The following is a 26,072-nucleotide window of genomic DNA, read 5'->3' as shown; positions in this document are numbered from 1 at the left end:
AAGTGGTGCTGGATACAGAGAGGCCATTCCATTTGGTTTACATTTAAGGTGTTTTTCTAGCTGATAGAGTTTCCTGATAAGGAACAGCTCCCAAAGCTGAGATTCACCAGCCACCCTAATAAATGGTCATCTCTCCCAGCCTTACTGTCTGGGAGATTCCTTGGGAGAGTCTCATCCCAAGGTTTACAACCCTAAGAGTGCATTGTTACTCATCATCCACCTCGATCAGCCAATCAGGAACTGGTAGGGCAAGGTAACCCCACGTGGGTCTTGAACGACCGCGGAACTTTAAACCAATGAACGACCGTAGTTCCTCCAGATAAAACAGGCAGCACAGGGCCCAGAAGGGGCTCCTCCAGGACATTCTCAGACTCATCTCGGACAATCACGTAACCGCCAGTGTGTCCGAGTGCCAGGACTTTGCTTTGTTCTAAGAGTCGAGAACAGAGGTTGCCAGCGTGTAACCAAAGGATGCCCGAGGTTAGCCCAGCAGCAAGCCTCGTGAACCCACCGCGAACACTCACCTGATCAACGAGTGAACTACGGTCGGAACTGTGGACAGCTGAATCTCAGGATTCAGGACTAGCGCTGCATTGGGAACGAACCGGTTTTCTTCCTGTCTAAAGAGTGTGACTTCCTTGGATCCACAGTCACTTTTCATGTGCACAAACTCTGCTAGTTCAGCAAACACTAACTAGCCAGTCTTCAGAGAACCCACTGCTAGCATGCCGCAGCAGAAATCTCTCCCCCCTTCTCTCACACCTCCAGCCGAACCAGAACTGTCTGGCAACGGGCCAGAGGATGCCAATTGGACATAGCAACAGCCTGCCACTGCTTCTTTGTTTCCGCGGGAGATCTGAATCCACACAGATTTTTATGAGTATTCAACATTCTGCATTACAGCTCCAGAATTAAATTGTTACCTCAACCTGATTTGATATCAATTTAATTCCTATGAGTGATGTACTTGCCTTTGAGTATCTAGTGTAGAAGATGTAATCCAAGTTCATTTTCGAAACGGTCTAAATGAATGGTATACTGAATGTATGTCCCTCTTGGTTTGTAACTCTTCGTGATTGAATATATACCTTTTGTATTCTGCTAACCCTCACTATAAGATCTGTTATGTTTATATGCACATTTTATGTATTAATAAATGTATTGTCGTGTATTAGTATCCGTGTGTGTGTGTTGCTGAGTTATCCCGCTGAGTCAGTTTTCTAATAGCCATCAAAGAATCATTTTGTGACTTACTGCTACAATTAATAATTGTCCCAGTAAATGCACAAAACCCTTGCACTATGAACTACAAAAAACATTACTTCTGAAGCCACAAGGAAAAAATATGAAAAACAAAACTGTACAAAACCAAAATGTATCAAATTAGGTCAAGTTTAACTCTCTTGTAACAATCATGTTGTTTCCAAAACATTAAGCTTCTTAGTTTATGAAGTATTCTCTGTCACATTAAAATATTTCTTAAAATTGTGGGGCTGGTGATATATTCAATTTAAAGATCAAACAGTGGCATCTAATTATAATATGTCATTCAAAATATAGTAATACATTTAATAATAATGAGTGATGCCACATCCTGAAAAATAAGACATTATCTCGGGAACTAAATGTGATGGGAGTCATTGTTTATGCCATTTGTAGTGCAGGGGATGTGCAGGGGGGGAACTTTACGGAGTTGCCCTTGAGTTTAATTCCCGGGGTGTAATCGGTGTGGAGCTTGCATGTTCTCTCCATGTTCACATGGCTTTCCTCCCACAATCAGCAGTGCTCTCCTGTCAAGGGTGAATCCTGGCTTGCACCCATTTTTTGTCACCAGTTTGTACTGGATAAAGTGGTTAGAAAATGGATAGACCGTTGAATTTATGTAAAAACACTCCAATTAAAATGCAACATGGGAGATATTGGCTTCAAAATTTGATTACTTATACCTACAAATATTTTCAAATATTACTAAAGTCTGTATATGTCATATGGTCATGTTTGTTTTACAAGTTGGTTTACAGATTTGTTATTAAAACTACTTAAAGTTTTATAAACTACTTAAAGTTAATATATAGTGCCTTTTTAAATGTGTGGCTCGACAGAAGGGTTGAAACTTTAAACATTCAAGGATTCAATGAGAAACGGATTAGAATCACCTTTATTTTTAAAAAATCAACACTGCTACGAATTACGGCAGCTGGTCAAAATCTTTAAGAAAATATAATTAGCTGAAACACCAATTATGGTGGTTTTTGGGGAGAGTTCTATTTTACTGTTCACACAAACGCACGTTTTAAAACATCAGCCACATTAATAAATTAGGATACAAAGGCTACATTTTCCGATGTCTCACACACGGGAATCACATAAAATCATATCCACAGATATTGTGTGCAATGAACTGCTGTATGATCAGCATAATGTATTAATATACTGTATATACAGTAAATACTGTATAATACTGTATAGTTTTAAAGCCACTAAAGTACGGTATCAAAATCTAAAGCAAAATTGTTTCTTTATTACTTGTTGCTGAAATTAGCATTAAAAAAAGATTTTATTGCCAATGTAAATGTGAAAAAAGCACATAGTGTTTACAACTATTTTTTATATAGCCAGCTGAGTAATTTTGTTTTGCAGACAGCCCTACTTTCTTTTTTAATATTAATTTAATATTTAACATACTGTAATATAGAGTATACAATTAATAAAGTAATAAAGTAAGCAGTATGCAAATTAAATTCTATAATTGGAAAAAGATTGTCCATATGGGGCTCTGCACTGTTTTGAAAACGGGCGTTATCAGGTGTCTTCGCAAATGCTTCCATATGTCACGTTAAGCATTCACAGCGCCTCCTGGTGGTTTAACAAGTAGTGGAGTTCTGCAACAAGAATATTCTAAAAAAGCAAGGTGCAATGTGGTATGTGGAATGTATTGTGCTGCATTATTCATCGTTCATTCTGAATGGCTGGATCTAAGTAATCTACATTCCAAACCTAAAATCTCAATCTAAGTAAGTAGCCTTTTAAAAAGAAAAAATATTCCTTATACATGTACAGTTAGCTTGTGTACAAACCAGACTCTTTTTCTTATCACAAGGAATAAACAAGATCTCAAAACACAATCTTTTCTGTCTTACTTTAATTAGATACTGCTACATTCAGTAACAAGTTTCAGTACTAATGTTTTTGTTCTGCTTGTTAACACATGCTTGTTAACTGCTAATTAACACCAGAGTGTAGGCTATTATGCAAATTGGTTATTTTGAATCTAATTTTCAAGACCTGATTCATTTTAAAGATGAGTCACTGAATACCACAAAGAATATACTGTACAGTATCAGTTGCCCATCTGGTCTTTTAAATTAAATGAATATATGTACTTTACACAAAGTCTACTTTTTTCAATTTAACAACTCTTTTGTTTCTTTAAGAAAACAGCACAGTTACACAGTTATCTGAAATACATTTAAAACAGCATGGTGGTTGTTTTCTTTCTTTCATGCAACTGTATTCCACTAATTACTTTTAATAATATTTTTCAAGATGCACTGTTTAACATACTGCTGCACTAGCAAGCAATAGAATTTTCTGTCTGCCATTTTTCAGTATATTTACAGGATTAACACATTTTCCAACACATGAACAGCACTACAGCAAAGATTACATTTCTGAACTGTAAATATTTTGAAACCATAATCCTGTTTTTTTACACTATGAAAGCAGAAAAAATTCCAGAAGACACAGATAAGCTCAATAGACCAAATTTAGCCATTTTTAATTTGCATAGATAAAATGCAAATATTCTGTTTGCCCTTGAGGGTAGAAAAGACTAAATTTCTTTCACTGCATTGCTTAACTAAACACCTTTTGTTCATTTCCTGTTTTATTTGCGGTAAGGATAATGACCTTTTGTTACTGATTCTAGGCTTCTCTACCACTTCACTTAAAAAATGCAATAATGCATTGAACTGTTAACACTACAGATCTCAACAAGATTCTATGACCAAACTTCCTTATTTGGGGTTTGAACTTTTTTGACAGCTTTCACTCTCATCTCATCTACCACTCCTGCCTTTTGAACCAAATCTACAACATTTTTTTTTTGTATATGAGACAATCAAACTTTTTATCCCAATTGCAAAAATACAACCGGACACCAAATTAGTCACAAAAACTTTACAATTTTCATTTCATGTCCTAGTATTTCACGTCTTTTTACTGAAATCCCTCAGACGAATCAGGAGCAGAGTCAGTTTGGCCTGATACAACAAATAATTCACTCAATCACTTACATGTATAAGAATGTTCTCCTTAGTAATCAATAGCAAAAAAAAATGGTATTTATGTATGTGGGCTCAGAACTACTGCATTTGTCCATGAACTTTTTATGCAACTCAGGTACATATTGGAAACTGCCCCTCCAACTCATAAAACCTTGATTTCTGTAAAATACACTCCACAAAACCCAACCACATAGTCATATCTTTCTTCACAGAACTTTAGAACAGTCCTCTGCAATGAAACTTTAATGATCTTACTGTAAAGACAAAGTAATTGATATTTCAAAGGTTCTAGTCCTTAGTATTAAGCACTAATCGCACCTGTTTTTCATAGTTACGTTCCCATAGTAAAGATTCATGTGTGAATCAAGAGGTTTAATGACAAAAATATCCTTGTTTTCACCATGACTCATCTTTCCTGTTAAACACATCGCAAGGTGTAGACAACCGAACAAAGAAACTAAGGAAACGAGTCATCAACAAGGTGACCACTAACCTACACAGTATAATGCTTCTCTTGTTTGTCTTATGGTGTTTCAAACACTTTTCCAGAGGTTTCTACCTGGCCTCATCCATACTTTCCAGATTATTAAGCAGTCCTGGTGATACATACAGTGCCTTCCAATGATGTCTTATTTTGTTGCTTTCAAGATGATGTATATACATTTTTAAAGTGTTCAATTTGAACATTCATGTTTTTTTAAAAATAGTCACTTTTTAGATTGAAAAGAAGATAAATGTCAGCAAATGTAAAAAAATGCATACATTTGTAACTCAACAAAAAGGAACATCATTGAAAGGGAGTGAATACTCTTGCAAGGCAGTCTAAAAACCGGAAGTTTTTTTTACTTTACTAAGACTTTAGCTAAATATGGCTATGAATAAATTAGACACTAAGTGTTCTTGCTAAATAACTACTGTTCCTAACAAAACCCAGACGTTTCATCAACAATTCAAAGCATCAGAGTAGTTATTTTTTAACACCATTAAATGCTTCCTGTAAATGTATTTTTTTATAATTTTTACAGATCTATTTAAAATACTTGCTATGTGACAGTAATGAGATGTGCTGTATAAGAAATGCTTGAATTTTAATTTTAACATTTTTAAAAACACCAAAGTCATATCTGAAGTATGGAAAACAGAAGAAAATATAAAAGCATGCAGCTGTGCTGTCACTTTCAGGAAACACTGACAAGGTTGATACCTCTGTTGTAGCAGAAGTAGATTCTTTTTTTATAATATAATAAAACGAACGTCACACTTCAGTACGCATCATTGTGTAGGGACTTTCAAACCAACTAAAGTTAACAACAAAATTCAAAATATTTTTACAGAAAAAACCCTACATAAATCTTATAAGAGAAATGTATCTAATGTTTCATTTAGTCTGAAGCCTGATGACAAAATTCTGAAAAATTAGCTTTGTCATCACTACTAAATTCCTTTCGGATTCTTTGATTTTTAGCTTGACGTACAGTATATGACTGCACGCACTTAATTACTTTCAATCTTAGACATTCTGATTACTCTATAACATAAAAAAGAGTGTTATCTCATTTCGTTATTTTAGCTATAGTAGAAAAACACCACCAAGAGGAAATGTAACAACAGAATATGTTTTCTAGAAAACTGTTAGCAGGTTTTAACCTAAGGAGTCATCTGGTTATTGTTATAGTTTTAAAAACCACACTCAAGACTTTTGTATTATTTTAGTAATATTCAAATGTAATGAAAGTCTAACTACACAGCTTATACTGTATTCAATTATACCACTAATTACTTTACCTTTTTACCAGATTCCTAAATTCCTAAAAGATTCCAGATTCCAAGAGATTCCTAAAGGTGACAGAAAATGCAACAAAATTTCAGTTTAACTTGTTCTGCTACCATTTACCCCATCACACTAAGTGGAAAGTAATGCACAAGGACTTTAAAAAAGGTTCAAGAACACTTGCAAACTAAGCAAACCAGACTTGCCAAGTAATCACTAAATAAAATTTTGAATACTGTAGCTCCTGAGGAAATGAAAAACACTGCCACATTCCTTTTCATACTGAGACTTTCTTAGAAATCTGTGTGTCAAAAAAGAAGTGAAAATAACCACAATGAGTTCAAGTGAAACACTTTAACCTTTACTGTGTGATAAAGTCCCTACTAATACAGCAAATAAAGCCATTCCAAAGTATAGATCCTTATAATAATTTCTAATAATAAAAAATATATAGTTGATTACTTATTTAAATCTATTTTGTTTAATACAAAACCACAATGTGTTAAATATCATATATACATAATATACTCAATATATTAATGAATAGATCAAAACTGAAAACTATCAACAAACTATTTCACCAAGGAAGTCACCAAGGTACAGTCAATCATTTATAAAGTTTTGCAAATCTCTTAATACACATGTGCACATCCCTGATACAACTATTCAAAATCACAAATACTCACATTGTGAAGCTAAATTAGATCACAGACCTTAAAAACCACTGCCTCATGAACAAGCTTCAGCATTCAAGGAAAACAAGCTCCCATAACAAGCTTGAGAAATGATTTAATTCTATTTGGATGAGAATTCATATAGCTCAAAGACTCATCTCATTCAAGTTCCACACCCAGAGGTTTCGTTTGTTTTTAAAACTTTTTTAACTAATAAAAATGAACAAAAAGATAAGAGCAAGGTTTTTACATTATTTAGTTCTTCTAATGGAACCAAATTCCAAATCCTTTTAGTGTTAATTTTTAGATTCAATACACAACATACAAGAGGAAGTGTCCCAAGCCATAAGGCAAAGAAAAGCAGAGACCCAATTTCCAAATTCTTTCTTACGCTAAAATACTTCCAGGGAAACAGGAAAAACTGAACTACAGAATAAGTCACACCATTTACAACTGGAAAATACTTCCACAATGCACAGAATCACATGTCACAAAACAGATTTACTTAAAACTGTTGCACTTAAACCTAACAGGTTTTCACTCAGGGAACAAAGATTGTCTTTAAATGTTTCTCCTTCCTTAGGACAGTAACCTAAATTAACATTAAAAATTTTAGGACATTTGTAAACTAGGAGTAGTATATTCTAGTACATTTTCTTTTGAACTGGGACACTATCTTTTTATTGACACTGAAAATTACGACTGAAGGGATTTGGAACTAGGGACTTTGACTGTGAACCATTGTGTAGGTGTGTGTTTTTAATTTTTTTTTGCTGCTTTGTCCATAAGCAACCCTGCGCTATTCACCACTGCAAGTTTTGGACACTACTATAAGTGAAAACATCAGCAAGCAAAAACACATCTTCATAAATGTGAGAGATGTTACGTTATTTACCCATTTGAGTGGTTTATTTATTGCAGATATTTAGCAATACAAGGTTTTAATAATATTTCTATGGCTTTGTTACGTTTTATCTCTTTGCGTGGAGATAGACTTCTATATGGGACCTTTAAATCATGAAGAGATGCAGAAAACAAGTTACAAATCAGACAGGATCATCCACAAATAAATGTTGTGGCACACCCCACACGTCACTGGCCTGAGCACATAATATTAGAAATAATTTTTAATCAGAGTTTGCCTTGAAGTGCACAGTGATATTATCCTGGCAGGAATTAATAGAACGCTAAGCTCTTGCTCAGTTGCTTGTGAATTTTTGGATGATATCTTTTTTTTAACATCTTTCAAATATGAAACACTTAACTCTCACAACAAGCAATTCCCATGTGAACAGTCTCATGAGTGTGGCTTCTGTCTGACAGTATACACTGAAATTGCAACATGACACTTGGGTGCTCTCTAAAATTAATCAGGAAACAATATTTAAATTGTCTGTTTTTTTATGTTACTTTGCCAAAATTTTGCAGCATGACTGAACAAGCACCATAGAGACATGGCACACAGGCTGAGAAACTCTGCTCTAGATGAGAAACTGCATAATGGAACAAGGCCAAATTGGTCCAATGAAATGATGTCCATGAAGCTACTGTACCATACATATGTTCCAATATAACCAAAAAAAATCAAGATGGTCATTTTCTAGTCACCTACACAAATAATGATATACCATTACACATCAGAAAACAAATGGCAAAGCATGGAGTACAAGCACCCAAATTCAACAGTGGTGAATAAAATCAAGGAAAAAAGTTGTGTGGGAAAATAATTTATTAGAATCAGAGCCAAGCGATTCTCATGTAACCGTAAAGGGACTCCTAACATGGTGGGTACAATCCTGAGATTCCTCATGCAAAATAAAGTTTTTTTGTGTTTAGGAGAAATACATGAAAGTCAAAGTGAGATGTGGCAAATTTGTTCTTTATAGGGAAATTATAAGGAAAACTTAAGGTAGCAAAAAAATTGAAAACCAATGTGAAGTCACTTAATAATGTGTTGAGCCACTACATGCAGCCATTATGGCATGTATGCAATGTGTAATACAGTGTACCATGTGAAAAATTGAAATTCTGCAGGAGGGAAGCAGCATCATTCTTCCATGAGAAACTCTGCCAACTTCCACCTGATTGAAGAAAATGGAAAACACTGTCTCACCCTTCATTCCAGGATATCCCATAAAGTCTCAGATAGATTCAGATCTGGTGATCTCATGCTCGTTAAACCAACCGGGCCACTGTCATCCTAAAAGACATCCCCTCCAGGCAGAAAAGATATGCTGCAACATTGGGTGAAGGTGATCACTCGGTACCATTAAGTAGCGATTAGCACTGACCTTGTCTTCCAACAGAAAGAGTACACACAAACCATCCCAGGCAAATGCACCACACAACATTATGGAACTCCCAGCCTGGGCTGTAGAGTCCTTTAGGTTGGCAACACACATCAAGGACATAATGAATGACAATTAGTCTAACCTTTTCAGAAATACTCATAACTACAACTTGTGCTCTTGGCACCACTGGACCACAATCTCTCAAAGATGCTCTGCTGGTGTGATGACAGATTTATGCACAGCAACCCAACTACGGTATCTTGAATTGTCAGATCTCAGTGGACCATTTTTGATGAAACTGCCTGCTCATGGCCCAGGATGAAATTAGCAGCCATCTGATCTACAGTTACCCTGTTTTGCCTTGCACTTTGATACATAGATGTTTTGATCCTGTAGTATGCACTTTCGCCCATGTTTGCTCTCTGCAGAATACCATGGGAATAGCCATATAAATTACTTTGTTTTTCATTACTCATGAAACATTAGGAAGTAAAAGTTGGTCACTGAAGGGCTTGCCAAAAATGCCCTAACAATCATTATTCTTTCAAAGTCACCAAAGTCTCCTCTTGCAACCGTGCTAGCCAGATAATAGGCAACTAGGATTGTCCACCATTTTCTATACATGACCCTATGCTGGGATGTTATTTAGTTTAATTAACAAATGAACCACACCTCTGTGGAAGTCCTTGCTTTGAACATACTTGGCATCCCTCATTTATCCAGATGCTTCCACATTTTTGTCCAGTACTTGTAGGTGTAATGCCCCAACCAGGATACAGAAAGTACTACAACTGCAGGCCATTGTGTCTTTACATATTGAAACACCCTCACATTGTACATGAAATGAAAAACATTTTAAGGATGCACTGAAGACCATAATTTTATAAGATGTGACCATAATCCTATTTTAAATGAATGGTTTATCATTTTCTTATGCACTGAATTTCAGTTTGTATCCAACTGCTTCTGTGGAAAGACTCAGCACTGAATGGAATTACATTTGTTTTAAATGTTTTACTATTGTCATAATATTTCCAATGTACCTCAGGATTCATCATGATATCTAAACCTTGGAATGAGCCTGAAATGTAATCTCTCAGTTAGATGCATTTCAGTATTTTTTTAGATTACACTGACCTTTCTAGCCTCTAGTGAAGACAAAACACCCCACCCTCTAATAGTGAAATTACAAAACTGAGGGATCTTGAAGGAGGAACATGAAAAACACCAAAGCCAAACTATTTTGTAAAACCCCATGCTTGAAAAACATTACTCATGTTTTCCTGTAAAAACATCTGGCAAAAAATCATAAAATATTGTGATCTGCTATTCCAAATTATACTAAGCATTTAAAGAAACTGAAACCTTTATTTCTATATTGTTTTAAAAAAAAGTATAATGATGTCTGTAAGTGATTAAATGCTTTGATGTTTCTTTTATTAATTAATACACTTGAGAGGCTGTTTCACACTCACTAGATCACCTCACACTATGACTTTCACAGCAGACCCCCTCTTGATCAACACTTTTGATAATGTTACTCAACATAATCAATGTACCCATGTTGTGTCTGTTCAAAAAAATGTCAGCACTCCTCCTACAAAAGGGATTTTGTCATCATCCATGAACTTTAAATTTGTTGCAATTGTAAATTACACATTTCTGTTGATTCTCAGTGTATTGTATAACTGAAAATTTCAACATCCTGAATATAAACTGAAATACTGAAAAAGTACTATTAATTTTGGGGCTTTAGATACTGAACAATATCTAGCCTAATATTATTTACATTATAAACAAATTATTAATATTATTGTCTGAATATTAAGATAAAAATAAATAAGATAAATATTGATCAAATATAAAAATCACCAATATAATGTGAAAAACTGATTGATATTAAAGAAACTACTGATGATTTTGTATCTTTCCCAGAATGTGTTCAGAAAACTCATTGACTTATTCATTCTCCATTGCTTTACATTACAATAAAACTGACCTGAAACAATGAAAATACAAACTGTCACTTTAGTTACAAAGAGACAAGTGCAAATTTCCAGTCTGCAGGACATACTTAATAAACAAAATCTGCACTTTAAACAAAACATCTAAATTCTGTCACATCCTGCCTGATTTCTTGGATCTGTCTTTAGTCAGAGATTAAAAATCTCTACCTCTGTAAACAGGCTGCAAAAGCAAAATGATATGCTGGAGGTTCAATCAAGATATGTCCTGTTATAGCAGAACTACTAACATATTCAATCTCTGATATAAGATTCACATCCTGCTTTAACAACGTGATCAGTTCATAAATCAGTCATATTCATTTTTCTGTCACTGCAAGAATTTTTACTTCAAATTAAGAAAGGAAGCTTGTGTCATTTAAAATTAATTCAACAAAACAATAACTTGTATTTATAAGGGCTTATTAATGATAGCTAATCAGATTTGACAAAATTACTTGTGTGTACCATAATAGGAAATAAAATGACTTAATATTACAAATTAAATACTATATTAAAAACAGATTTTATATATGGATAGAGGAAATCTTAAATACACAGTATCTATAAGGACAGACAGTGATCTTTATAAGCCACCAAAACCATTAGCTAGATTTTGGAAATTTCTGTGACATAAGATTCCCAAAAAAACAAGGGAATAACAAATACTTTTTAAAAATCAAAGAAATAATACCTACAACAAAACTGATAGGATGCCAACTGAAGAGCAGACAGCAAATTCATAATACTGCACTGCTAAAAAAACTTTTTTTAAAATAAACCATTACAATCTGTAAGCTAGAACTTCAAAGCCAAAGTACAGGGTGAAGTGTTACTATGCCAGTGTTAAAGGTTATCAGAAGCAAAGGCCAGCCTAACCAACTACACCTGGCTATCTCTCTGTTAAACGCTGTAAAGACATGGAAGCAAAAGTATCATCAGCAAACAGGTCAGATGGAAATGCATCTGCCATCCAGCAGGTTCATGCAGACCTGTGTCAGCCCACAAGTCCCACACATGATGAAAAAACCCTTGACAAAAGAGTATGTGGTCCTGGGGGAAATACTTCTAATAATAATAATAATAATAATAATAATAATAATTGCTTACACTTATATAGCACTTTTCTGGACACTCCATTCAAAGTGCTTTACAGGTAATGGGGACTCCCCTCCACCACCACCAATGTGCAGCATCCACCTGGATGATGCGACGGCAGCCATAGTGCGCCAGTACGCTCACCACACACCAGCTATCAGTGGGGAGGAGAGCAGAGTAATGAAGCCAATTCATAGATGGGGATTATTAGGAGGCCATGATAGGTTAGGGCCAATGGCCAATTTGGCCAGGACACCGGGTTACACCCCTACTCTTTACGAGAAGCCCCCTGGGATTTTTAATGACCACAGAGAGTCAGAACCTCGGTTTCACGTCTCGTCCGAAGGATGGCGCCTGTTTACAGTATAGTGTCCCCATCACTATACTGGGGCATTAGGACCCACGTGGACCGCAGGGTGAGCACCCCCTGCTGGCCCCACTAACACTTCTTCCTTCCTAACTTTGAGTTATCACCTTACAATACAAGAGACAAAAACAGAGGAATGTAGTAGGAATGCTTATACAGACACATTGCATTGAGAGAAATCTAAGAAAAAAAACATTGCTGCCCTCGCAGGATTTCCAAAATAATGCATCAGCGTGGTGCACTGTGTTGTAGGAGGTGGGTGCCATCATTTAGTTGGCAGGTTAAACAGGGAGCAGAGCAACCCTTCTCCTCAAGTACCATGTTTCTGTTTTTTTTTATAATGCCAACCAATTATTAAAAGAAGTTATAAAAATAAGATGTTACATCAGCTGTTTTCCAGGTCTTAATCAGGTCCTAATTTAAAACTGGAGGGAGTTCGGAATCCAGGGATTGCCTGATCTTCCATTAAACCAAAGTTCAGATTACTTTGTCATATCCCATGGCACTGTGTGACTTACCCTGTCCTCAAGCCTAAATTCTTCTCTGTGCTCCCAACAATACGGCCTATGACACACCTAGGCCTTATCCACAAGATCAGTAAATACATTTTTAAAATGTAAAGTTGTGAAGCAACAAGCTTCCAATAAGCCATGAGCCTAAGTGCTGTGAAGAATGTTATAATCTTGTGCTATGAACGTTCTGACCCACCATGAAATCTTAACACTTAGATTTGTAAGACAGAACAGACGAACGAATTTCAAGTGCTCCGTTTTGAATTAAACTTTTTTAATATAACTAAACCAAGTCGTTTAAAAAAAACTTTGAACAACCACATGGCTGTTTAAAAATGAGTGTACAAAAAAAACAAAAGGTAATGCGTCAGAGGTTAATTTAAGGTTTGTTTACTAGGCTCAGTATTTTTTTAAAAACTCACAAATGTTATAAAGAAATAGGAATTAATATGTTCGGTAGACATTTTGCTCTTAAAATTTTGTTTATGCTTTTTTATTCATTTGAACATTTTGGCACCTTTAACATGTTATGCTGAAAAAGTATTTTTTTATGCAACAGTAAACAACACAGAAACATCTGGAGGTGTGTATGCAAAACAGCAATACAAAGGAACAATGTCAATTTCTTGGGTAATACAGATAGTCCTGTTTGGAAAAGCATTGCTTATCCATTGATAAGATTTATAGCACACTAAACACATTAAAGCAATTTTATACTTCCTTATGTAAAAGAAAATCTGCTGGTGATCTCACATGTAGAGAAATATAATTACGATCATCTAAACTACGATTTAGCATTACTTCCCTTGGAAAAAATAAGGAGTTTATACTTTGATTTTAACACTAAAGCCTACCAGTCTTTGTCAAATATTGCCATCTGAAAACATGCACTGAAAAACCTGCTCTTGTAAATGTAAAATACATTTTCTATCAACACAAAAAGAGTGGAAAACAGACTGTTGCCGTCATTACAAACAGCTGTTCTGAAATCTTTTGACGGGTGGTGGTAGTGGTAGTGGCAACAATAACACTATATGATGCTGCTACTGAATGTGAACTACCAAATCCTGTTTAATTAAGTCATTTCTAATGAAAAATGTTTTCTCCTAATCCTTGAGAATTGTTATTGATCCAAAGCACATTTTTAGAATTTCCTCATCTAGAATTTCCTGCATGCTTACCACATTACTGCTTTTTATATCCGCTACATTGCCCTGGAAAAACATGATAAAGAAAGACAATGCAAAGTGATCAGCATAAAATACAAAAGCTGACTGTCTTCTCCTTAACTCTTTACAAGCCACTGGTGACTTCTGTCAACTCTATTAAGATCTGCTGGTCAACTTGAATGTCAATCTACAAATATGTAACACAGTCATTGCTGACATTTTTTATGTTAAAGATCAGTTTGTCCACCCTAAAAAAGAACTGATAGCTCCATAGTGAAACAAAGGCCTAACATCTGCCAACCTAGACTGTAGGCGTTTGCCTTAAAAGCATTCTGCAAACATTCCACTTTGCACCTAAGTCAATCATATCAGCTTTTGAGATATTTTGAAAGATCGATACCCTGTAGGTAACAGCAGACATTAGGGTAATTTTGAACAAGTAAACTTTCAAATTCAATAAATTGACTTCTGAAGTAATCAACAAGCACTTTCATACATTGATACCATAAACATTCATTTTAAACTTCCATTCAAATATAAAAATATAAATAGACCTACCAAAGGTCAGTTGAAAACCACTTACCCGCACAGAATATTCCAGGCACCAAACTGCATATGATGACTGTCCGAACACGTTTATTACTTTTTACTGCATCTACAGCCTCAGTCATCTGGAAAACAGAGATGAAAATCTGTTACCTTAAAAATAAACAAGGGGAAAGATCACATAAGAAACCTACACAGGGACTTACCATTTTAACAAGGTTTTTACTTATTGCATTCTTAGCCTTTGGTCTGTGTATTCCAAGCACCACAATTCCTAAAAAAGAAATCAAAGATCTGTATTTATACAGGGCTCTAAAAATGCATGTTTGTCAAAAAAAAAGAAAGCCAGAGGAAATACAAAAAACTATCCACACTACAAAAGTCCACTGATATTTTAATTGGAGCAATTTTATAAAAAACATGATTCTAAGTTTTCTATGTGTCATTCTATATTTTATGTTAAACTGAACTGGAAAAATGCATCACTCAACATTTCAAAATATATTCACCCAACTGTTTCTTTCATTATAAAATGAAAACCATTCAATGCAAGGAAAAGATGTAATAATTTGTTGCTGAGAATGTTGCTACAGTTGAGAAAACCCTTGGTAAATTCTTGACTGTAAGGTTTTAATATCACCAGCATGAACATATCACAATTTTAAAACTGGGACGTTAACATACTAGACAGATGACCCTTTTGGCTAAAAGCTATAAAAGCCAAGTGCAGTTTTTGAACAGTAGGGTTAAGCCGCTTCCGTATTCTAAACTCATTTGTTCTTTAAAAAGATCAGATTTGCTGAACATGCACTACTAATATTTAGGGAACACAACTGGTCTTCTACCCTGTAATAAATTCCAAATCTTCCATCTCCCAATTTACCTGACAAAATTATTCTAGACTACCAGGGCCTCTGTCTTCTGCAACAAATCCACAAATTAAACACGACACGGGTAAGCATAAACAAAGTTAAATTTCTCTACCCCACAATTAAACTTAATGTCTGCACCACTAACTCATGAATGTAAGTGAGCGTCTATTGAATGTGCCATGTCTTCTGCCTTACTTCCCATAAGCACTAGCGACAGGCGGTTCACGGTCATTAACCAGGAGGTAACTATCACAAGCAGCAAAGCACGAAACATAACATTTCACAATCTGGGAATATCGTTGAAAATGATATGCGTGTGACGTTGTAAGATTTTCACGCAGAATAATTGTTACTGAATATATTTAAATGCATCACTTCATTGAGTATTGCTTTCATAACTTTCAAAATACTTTCTATCAGACATCACGTAACTATTTCAAAGCTAAGCGAAACAGAAGCTAAGCATTTCAAAGTCGACGCACATTTCGTCAGCTGCATAAAATGTGCAGAAAAAATTAAACTGCAATTCGTGCGCATACTTCAACCACTTTCGGTATTTTGTTTCTACATACATATTGTGTGCAAACAACGTGCAGCACAAATGATTGTGTGGCAATATATTCACTAACTGTATTCGGTCAGGTTGTTTAACAATATTAATCTCTATACCTGAGTCCTCTCCATCCAAGTACCTAACGCTCAGGTCGTCTGCACCACTCGACTTGGCCTCTGAGCTGTAAAGTCGACCCACTGTACCTCCCCCAGGTCGAAGTCTTTGCAATTCGTTTGTGAGGAGAGCATGGTAAAGGGATTTTGCATTCACGTACAGTCTACGAGCTCCGTTAATGCTGGGACATAATGTAACAGACCGAAACGTCCGAGACAGAACTCCACTCCCAGCCAGAACCGCCATACTGCACTGCGTGTCTGTGTTTATATTTCGACTTTCAACTTTGAACTGCGACATTTTAGTCACGTGTCTTCTGCTGCGCGCAGCGTGGTGTTTTCCCATCTGCTACTGTAGTGGAACGTTTTTATAGAGGTGGGGGGTTTCTATGTACACAACTATTTTCTTTAATTAAAACATTGCCTTTATTAAGCAACGGAAAACTTGCAGCAGGCGAGCTCAACTTTTAAACAGCATACTGATGCAGGCGTGTTCTGCTTTTGTGACAGTTTTTTTTCCTGAATTCTGCTCCAGCCTTGCTTAGTTGTCTCGCAGGTTCTCCTTGGAAAGGAATGTTTAGTCGAACACTTCCTGAAGGAATGTGTGTAGGTTCAGTCTGCTGGAGATTTCTTTGATTGCTGTTCACACAATTATTAATTTCAGCATTGAGCATAGCAGGTACCATACAAGTAGGACTGGAAGTATTTTGAACTGCCTAATCATTTTTACACACCTGAGCCAGTGGGAACATTAATGAAGGGTGTTGATGGGGTCTGTTTTTAGTTGTAACCCACTGAAAACCTAGATAAAAAAGATGAGTAAAATTAGTCTCCTCTCGTCTGGAAACTATCTTAACTTCGTATCTTGATGATACTATTTCAGCAACAGCAGTTCTTCCTGACAGCTGCTCAGTGTGAAAATAAACCCAAGCTGTCAATGTCTGCTCTTACCCTTGAGTACCACAAAGTATCTTTTTTGTAACCTTGGCTAAAACTCTTTCCACATAAATGAAACCATTTTTTATTTATTACCTTTTAGTAAAACCGCAGGTCCTGCGACTGGGTGGGCACCTGCAAATTTGTAATGACATCAGTCACTTCCCACCTTCCTTATGCTCCTCATAAGAAACTGTGGGGCTTGCAGGATGAGAAAAGGTAACACAGACTGAACCAAAACCACAACCTTTTTATTCAAAAATATCCTTCAACTCAGGCTTCTATTACATCCATCAGGTTTTATTGAACATTTGATCAGTAGCAGGAAATGTATTATTTCAAGTTCTAGAAAAAATGAATGTGATTCTAATGTGATCCTAAGATCTGTCAAATTCCTTTGTCACCTTTTTATCTAGTTGATTTTTTTTCCAAGTTCGTCATGGCCTCCTCTATCATGGAACCTATTTTTTTTAAGATTAAAACATGTATTTCAGCTACTGTAAGTTGTTAATTGTCACATTCTCACCCTAAAACCTGCTGACTAGAGGTTTTTTGCTGGTAGTGTATGGCTGCAGAAGGCTAAACCTATTCATTATAATCTAATTAATACTTGCATACATCCATAATATCCAGAGAAGCCTCAATGGTTAGATCACAGCCAAGCTAAGAGAGCACACGTGGCCTGTTGCCACTCTGCAGACACCTGCCTCTCCTCAGTCTCTGCCAACACGCTGAGTTCATTCAGTGTTAGGAACCGGGCCACACACTTTCAGCTCCTGCTCATCTTTGCAATCATACATGCAGCGCCACTCAAGACGAACTGATTCACATGCACAATGTCTTCTTTCACATCTTGTGTTACAAAAACAAAACCCTGGAACCAGACTGAACCGGATACATCTAGTATTCAGTGGCTTGTTTTTAAGAAAATGCGAAGCTGCATTTTAAATACAAGTTACTGAATAGGTTATTTCTGAAGCATTAGAAATACCTAATTTACCAGGTGGCTGATCAATAAATCAGGCGTTATTTGCAACAGTGTTAAAATGGCGGTCTTCTGAATCTTTTTGTTCTTTCTGATGGTGAGTGGACAATAGGTACAAAACTAAAGAGACCTGCGTTAAGTGTCTTCTTTCTTTTGAAAAATTCAAAATATTCTAAATTCTAAATCAGCCATACCTGATGATGTCATTGAAGAGATACGGTAGTTATGTAATTGTCTTATGAAGGTTCTCATTTAAGATAATATAAAAATACTTAAACAAAACTAAATCCTGTCACAACATCTAATTTCAACATCTTCAAACATAAATGTCCAGAAAGAAAACCTAATATATTTGGTAGTGTGAACAAACCAGTCTGTGCTAATTAGTTGTCAAGTGAGTGCCAGATGCACATTTGTGGTCAGTTGGGCATACAGTACCAGCATACATCCAGTTTTTAACTGCTTTATCCAACACATCCAGTCCATCACTGCGTGCACACACACCAGGGTCAGTTTTCCCAGAAACCAATTTACCTACCAGTATGTCTTTGGACTGCAGGAAGCAACCCATGCAAACACATGGAGAACATACACAGGTAATTGTACCCAGGGTTCCAGTGCTGCAAGGAAAATATAGAACATAAACCTAAATGTAAACTAACAAAACTAACAAAAGATCTGCTTTTCCTATTTTTTTATTAACAAGTGACACCCCAGTTTCATGGCTATCTATAAGATAAGTATACAACTGGAACAGAGTCCACAAAGAATATTTTATTGTGATGTGAGTTCTCTGGTCCCTCATAAGATATGTCAAGGGACATAAATCATAGTTTTTACGTGCTTTTGGTCTGTTCAGGAAAATACGAGGTGTTCTGTTGATGAAGTTTCTGTCATCTTCCAGATGCTGAGGCTGCTACAGAGTTTAGAGGTGGAGAGTGACTCACAGTGTAAAATTAGCCTGTTAAATGCCTTCACTCTCCTTGCCTCTCAAGAGTATTTGAATCCCCTGGGCCAGAAGACTAATCTTTTGTTGTGGTCGGATTGATACTTCTTTGGACACTGAGGTGTGTCTGTGACCATGCTTTGAATCCAGGCTCAGATTGCTTGCACTACAGTACATATGCACACTTATTATCACATGAAGAAAAAATGTGGCCTTTGTGTTCAAAACTCAGATATTTACATAGATTAAAACCAGAATTAGTCTGTGAATTGATGAGTCAAGTATTAGTAGATGTCCAATTCTCCAGTCTGTGGTAAGTGTTTTCATAACATGAGGCAAGTTATTGGCATTTCCACTGTAAAACCTTATGAGAAATATTTATTAAACATAGTGTTTCTTTCTTTATCATCTTAAGTTTTTAACACACTATTGTGACATAAGCATGTGCTTCTCCTTTAACATTTCTTTTAGTGTTGTAATACTGATGAAGAAACTTTGCATTTTGTACCACTGTTACAATATTCTTTTCTGTTTCTCTTGCAATTCTAATGTTTTTTTTTTTTTCTGGGGCACCTGGAGCTAAGTGTATTGTGTTTTTATCTTTGAATCTTGGACCCTTTTGCACAGTCTTTAGAGCACTCTTTACCTTCTGATGATCTTCTAATTTCGAAATGAGTCAGGCCACATTTTCCTACATCTTAACTCAATTGTTTTAGGAATTAATTCATTTTAAATGTTATGTGCTTGACGTGTAACCATTCTTTTTCTATTTACTCTTGATGATCTGTTCTAGTTCACTTTTTGAAATCTCATCTGGAATCCTAATTTTAGATTCGGCTTTTAGATATTTCAAGTATACATCAAAAGATTGTGGTAACAGTTTCCTAGTGGTTCTATTACAACTATCCCTTTAATTATATCCTGTTGTTTTTTTAAAACAATAGGTCAATAAGGGCATCTTCCCTAATTGGTGTCTTTACAAGTACAGTTAAAGAAGAAATCATATTCAGCCATATCATATTAAATTTCTTTGTTCTCCATCACAATATTCCAGGTTAAGTGTGGAAAATCAAAATCTTACAGAAATATAATGTTGACTTTGATATATGCCTTCTGTTTCTCATCATACGCTAAGCTACTGTACAAGTAACTATGTTACCCATATAGATTCTAAGATACCTGTAGTCTCTTGCTCCAGTTCGCTATCTTGCAGGTTGCTTTTGATATATAGTCACACCACACCACCCCTTCTGTCCTGCCTTTCATTCAGAAAAATATGTACTGTATCAGTGTAAAAACAAAAAGACTGTCAACTTTATATTCATCCCTGTGCGCTCTTCTAGGCACATTTCAGTTCCTCTTCTGTTTCCAGTGCATGTGGTTGCATTAAGGGGTTGAATTTTATTCCATATGCTTATTATTTAAGTTTAAACATTAAGTTTGTTCTTTCTGTTGCCCAGTGCTTCCCTCACCCTATTAGAACTGACCTTTAGAGATCAGTTCCCCCTTTTCAAATATTCTTCACATATTCTACTCATCTATTTCTCTATTACATCAGTATCCCCTCTGGTTCAAGAGTACCCAATCCTGCTTCTACAGGATTCCCAATGCATTTTCTAAGGAAAGATTTAGTAATATTACTATAATTAAAACCTTTAAGTGCGTATTCACCATGGAACAAACATTTTTTGTGTCTGTCACCATTTGTGATATGGCATTCAAAATGTTTCTACAGACATCTTTGCCAATACATTTGCTTTTTAACTATATGTTTACTGGATTTAAAGTCCATTATTGTTTAAATCTAATGAGTATAATAGTTATTAGAGACATTTTGGTTGCATTAGAATATTCCAGAACTAGATACAAGGTCTTATGAGAGACAGATATGCTTGGCAGGCAACCTAAGGAGGGTAACTTTCCGTCATGTCTAAATTTAAATATTTATGATGCAATTCTGAGCACATGAAAAGGCGTTTGGTAAACTGCCTGAAACAAGGGGGGTTGGTTGTGGAAGCTGTTGTGAGCTGCCAGAACTGAACCACAGGTGCCCTTCGAAAGTATTGGAACAGTAAAGCCAGAATGTTTGCTATATAGCAATAGGAATCGACAATCTGTATCACAATCTGTATTTGTGATCATGAGATGAAGTATAATATATGTACATATCAAATTATCTTAGAACAAAACCATACTTTGTGTTCAAGCCAGTTCAATTTCAGGCGATTGTTCATTCTGGGACACATCCCCTTTAAGGACATTTTAGAGTGTAAATATAATCAGTATTGGATTGCACAGCGCTTTGAGCCAAGACCTGCATGACATTTGCCACCCAGTGAGCTCACCAGGCTCTGTGTAATCATCTGAGGTGCTTTGCAGCAGCCACTTTGAGTTCTTGTCTATTCTTGGGGTACCACAACTTCATTTGTTTTTCTTTTTTCTTCAGCATGCCCAATGCATGCTTAAATGGGATTTAAAAATGGAGATAAACTTGGCCAGTCTAACATTTTCCACTTATTTCACCTGATGAACTCCTCAGTCACATTGGCTATACTGTATATTTGATTATCATCCTGCATGGTGAGGTGCTGCTCCAATAAGTATGAAAATATTTTCTTCTACGTACAGTGCGTATATAAAGTCACCATCCCCTTTCAAAATTTGTACCTTTTGTTGTATGACACTCTGAAAATAAAAATAAATTCATTTAGGCTTGTTCCATTTTTATTTACAGAGTAACCCACATTAGCCAAGTGAAAATAAACTTCTAAAACATTTTGAAAATTAATTAATATTACAACAGTAAAATACCTTATTTGGATAAGTGAACACCCCCCTTACAATTGCATTTGTAAACTTGCTCAGGTACAGTATATCTCCTTCCAGATCACACAACAATCTAATTGGATCCCATCTATGATCAATTGTGGTGATTTTGATTTGTTCAGAATAAAAGCAGCTGTTTCCAGAGGATTCCACTGCTTGGAAGTACATTTCAAAGCAAAGAATCCACTATGGGCAGAAAGGTGCTTTCAAAAGAACTTCGAGATAAAGTCAGGAGATGGTTATAAAAAGATTTCAAAGGCTTTAAGTATCCCGTGGAGCACAGTCAAGACCACCATTAAGAAGTGGAAGGCTTATGGCCCCATCCAGACCTTGCCGTCCCTCCAAACTGGATGACCGAGCAAGAAGGAGACTGATCAGAGAGGCTACCAAGAGGCCGAAGGCAACTTTGAATGAGCTACAGGCCTTTATAAAGACTGGTCATTGTGTGCATGTGACAACAATATCACAAGTGCTCCACAAATCTGGCCTATATGGGAGGGTGGCAAGAAAAAAGCCACATCAAGTCTTGTTTATGTTTTCCTAAAAAGCACCTTAAAGATTCTGTGGCCAAGTGGCAAAAGGTGCTGTGGTCAGATGAGACCAAAGCCGATCTTTTTAGCCGGAATGCAAAATGGTACATCTGGCGAAAACCCAACAAATCTTACCATCCAAAGAACACCATTCCTACAGTAAAGCACCGTGGTGGCAGCATCCTGTTGTGGGGGTGTTTCTCTTCAGCTGGGACTGGGGCACTTGTCAGGATAGATGGGAAGATGGATGGTGCAAATACAGGTAAATTCCTGAAGAAAACCTGCAGCTCTCAGCCAGGCAGTTGAATATGGGAAGATGGTTCACCTTTCAACATGACAATGACCCAAAGCAACAGTACAGTGGCTGAAGGACAGGAAGGTGAATGTCCTGGAGTGGCTTAGTCAGAGCCTCAACCTAAATCCAATCAAAAATCTTTGGAATGACTTGAAGAGGGCAGTCCATCAACAGTCACCACACAGTTTGACTGAGCTTGCACAATTCTGTAAGGAGGAATGGGCAAATATTCCTCCCTCTAGGTGTACAAAGTTGGTAAAGATGTAGCCAAACAGACTCAAGGCTGTAATTCAAGCAAAAGGTGCTTCCACCAAGTATTATGGGCGGAGTGGTGGCTCTGTGGCTAAGGATCTGCGCCTGTGGCTGGACGGTTGCCAGTTCAAATCCTGTGGCTGGCAGAGGAATCCTACTCTGTTAGGCCCCTGAACAAGGCCCTTCGCCCCAGCTGCTCCAGGGGTGCTGTATAATGGCTGACCCTCCACTCTGACCCCAAGCTTCTCTCCCTGTCTGTGTGTCTCATGGAGAGCAAGCTGGGGTATGTGAAAAGACATTTTCCTAACGCAAGAAATTGTATATGGCCAATAAAGTGATCTTATCTTATTAACTCTTGAGGGTGTTCTCTTATCCAACCCAGTTATTCTACTTTTTTATTTTAAAAAAATGCTTTCTTTTTTCACTTGGATGTTGCAAGGTACAATTTGCAAATATAACTGGAAAAAGTCTGATTTTATTTGTCTTCTTTTTTAACTTTAGGGCAACAAAAGGTGAACATTTTAAAGGGGTGGTGACTTTCTATACCCACTGTAAACAGACAAATCATATTTGTAAATCTCACAATTAATTCTGTTGCTGTCATAATTAATTATGTAATCAATAACGATGAGTGCAAGCATAAAACACTGTAAAAAGGTTTTATGCTACACAATGTAGAAAGTAAAATATTATGTTAGTAATAGCAGAGATATCACATTAGTTGAAAGAGAGGCAAGATGTGTTCAGTCAAGATCTATAATGAAAGAGGGTCCAATCTAAAAGTGAACATTCCACAACCATGAGAATTACAATTAAATGATCTGATTTGTTGTACAGGATGTTATGGAGGCTGCCAGCTCATAAACGCAATCAGAGTCATCAATGTAGATGAGGCGAGTGTAGCTTAATCTCATGCTTGCATTAATAGCAGTGAAAACATAACCCCTGTACTTTTTAATTCAACAACTAGAACACTGCAGCAGTGGAGGAGACAAACTCAAGACATACAGTCATGTGAAAAAGAAAGTACGCCCTCTTTCAATTCAATGGTTTTACATATCAGTGCATAAATAACAATCATCTGGTCCTCACCAACTTCTGTAATTAGACAAATCTAGCCTCAGATAACAGAAAACACATAACAGATTTCACTATGTCATTATTTATTCAACAAAAAGTAAGCCAAAATGCAGAAGCCATGTGAGAAGAAGTAAGTACACCCTTACTGCTTCCATAGGAATTAAGAAGGTAATTAGCAGCCGGGTGCAGCTAATCAAATGCACTTGATTAGTTGATCATCAGGAAGTGTGACCACCTCTATAAAAGCAGAACTTTTGGCAGTTTGGTGGTCTGGAGATTCAGGTGTGTGTTAACACCATGCCAAGGAGAAAAAGACATCAGCAATGAACTCAGAGAAGCAATTGTTGCTGCTCATCAGTCTGGGAAGGGTTATTAAGGCCATTTCCAAACAATTTGAAATCCATCATTCTACAGTGTGAAGGATTATTTACAAATGGAGAACATTCAAGACAGTTGCCAATGTTCCCAGGAGTGGGTGTTGTACAATTGTCCCAGCAAATTCACCCCAATGTCAGACTGTATAATGCTCAGAGAAATCGCAAAGATCCCAAGAGCTACAGTACGTCTAGGAATCTACAGGCCTTGATTAACATCTTAAATGTTCATGATAGTACAATCAGAAAAAGACTGAACAAGTATGGCTTTCATGGAAGGGTAGCCAGGAGAAAGCCCCTTTATCTCCAAAACAACAGAACATGGCAACACGGCTTAGGTTTGCAAAGTTGCATCTGAACAAACCACAGGATTTATGGAACAATGTCCTTTGGACAGATGAGACCAAAGTGGAGATCTTTGGTTATGATGCACGATGCCATGTTTGGCAAAAACCAAACATAGTATATCACCACAAACACCTTATACCAACCATCAAGCACGGTGGTGGAAGGGTGATGATTTGGGCTTGTTTTGCAGCCACAGGACCTGGGCACATTGCAGTCATCGAGTCGACCATGGACTCCTCTTTATACCAAAGTATTCTAGAGACATATGTGAGGCCATCTTTCCAACAGCTAAAGCTTGGCCAAAATTGGGTCATGCAACAGGACAATGATCCCAAGCACACCAGCAAATCTACGACTGAATGGCTGAAAAAGAAAAGAATCAAGATGTTGGAATGGCCAGGTCAAAGTCCAGACCTCAAGCCCATTGAGATGCTATGGCGGGACCTTAAGAGAGCTATGCATAAACAAATGCCCTCAAACATCAATGAACTGAAGCAATGTTGTAAAGAAGAGTGGGCCAAAATTCCTCCAAAACGATGTGAGAGACTGATAAACTCATACAGAAAACAATTACTAACAGAATTAACAATTACTCAAGTTATTGCTGCTAAAGTTGGCTCTACAAGCTACTGAATCATGGGGTGTACTTAGTTTTTCACACATGGCTTCTGCATCTTGGCTTATTTTTTGTTAAATAAATAATAACATAGTGGAATCTGTTATGTGCTGTTTGTCACCTGAGGTTGGATTAACCTAATTTTAGTTTAGATTATTTTTTTGTTATGTCATGATACGTACAGTAAAACCATACAATTGAAAGAAGGTGTACTTTTTCACATGACTGTAGAAACTCAGCATCTATAGTGGAGAGATGTGAGCCCAAGTAATATTTTGGAGGTGATGAAAGCAGATGGATTAGTTCCTTCAACAGACCTAGTTTGTTTTCTTGCTTGGAGTGTAGTCATTTCTGCAGAAACCTGACACGACAGCCAGTGAGTCAAAAGACTTATGATAAATCTCATTCATAAAGTAAATTAATTCAGTTTTCAATGAGAAATCAATCTTAGACGTTTTTTAGTGCTTATCTCCTCAGTAATGGTCATATTCACACTCTTATCCTTGTCTTAAAATGGGCAGCTGCCTGTTTACAGTCCATTAGAAGGGGGTGATTTACACACCTAAGAAATGACTCATTTAATTGGAATTTGCTCTCTTTCAACACGTATGTACAGATGATATGAGTTC

At 36.5% G+C, this 26,072-nt stretch overlaps 1 protein-coding gene and 1 pseudogene across 1 annotated transcript in view; one reads left to right on the top strand and one right to left on the bottom strand.

Moving 5' to 3' along the window:
- Positions 1–16,541, bottom strand: part of auh (AU RNA binding methylglutaconyl-CoA hydratase) — a 95,548-nt gene extending 79,007 nt beyond the window's left edge. Inside the window, exons 1-3 of the mRNA XM_088909925.1 lie at positions 16,259–16,541; positions 14,924–14,991; positions 14,755–14,842 (exon numbers count right to left, since the gene is read on the bottom strand). Of these exons, the coding sequence (XP_088766051.1) occupies positions 14,755–14,842; positions 14,924–14,991; positions 16,259–16,502 (400 nt within the window). The 5' untranslated portion in view covers positions 16,503–16,541. The remainder of the gene's footprint in view (positions 1–14,754; positions 14,843–14,923; positions 14,992–16,258) is intronic.
- A 4,469-nt stretch (positions 16,542–21,010) lies between these two features.
- Positions 21,011–25,460, top strand: LOC148837613 (uncharacterized; annotated as a pseudogene).
- Positions 25,461–26,072: the final 612 nt, after the last annotated feature.

This window comes from Atractosteus spatula, chromosome 3 (genome assembly GCF_055471065.1).
Source record: "Atractosteus spatula isolate fAtrSpa1 chromosome 3, fAtrSpa1.hap1, whole genome shotgun sequence".
Lineage (NCBI taxonomy): Eukaryota > Metazoa > Chordata > Actinopteri > Semionotiformes > Lepisosteidae > Atractosteus > Atractosteus spatula.
The sequence above is the reverse complement of the archived record's forward strand: the minus strand, read 5'-3'. Positions and strand labels throughout refer to the sequence as shown.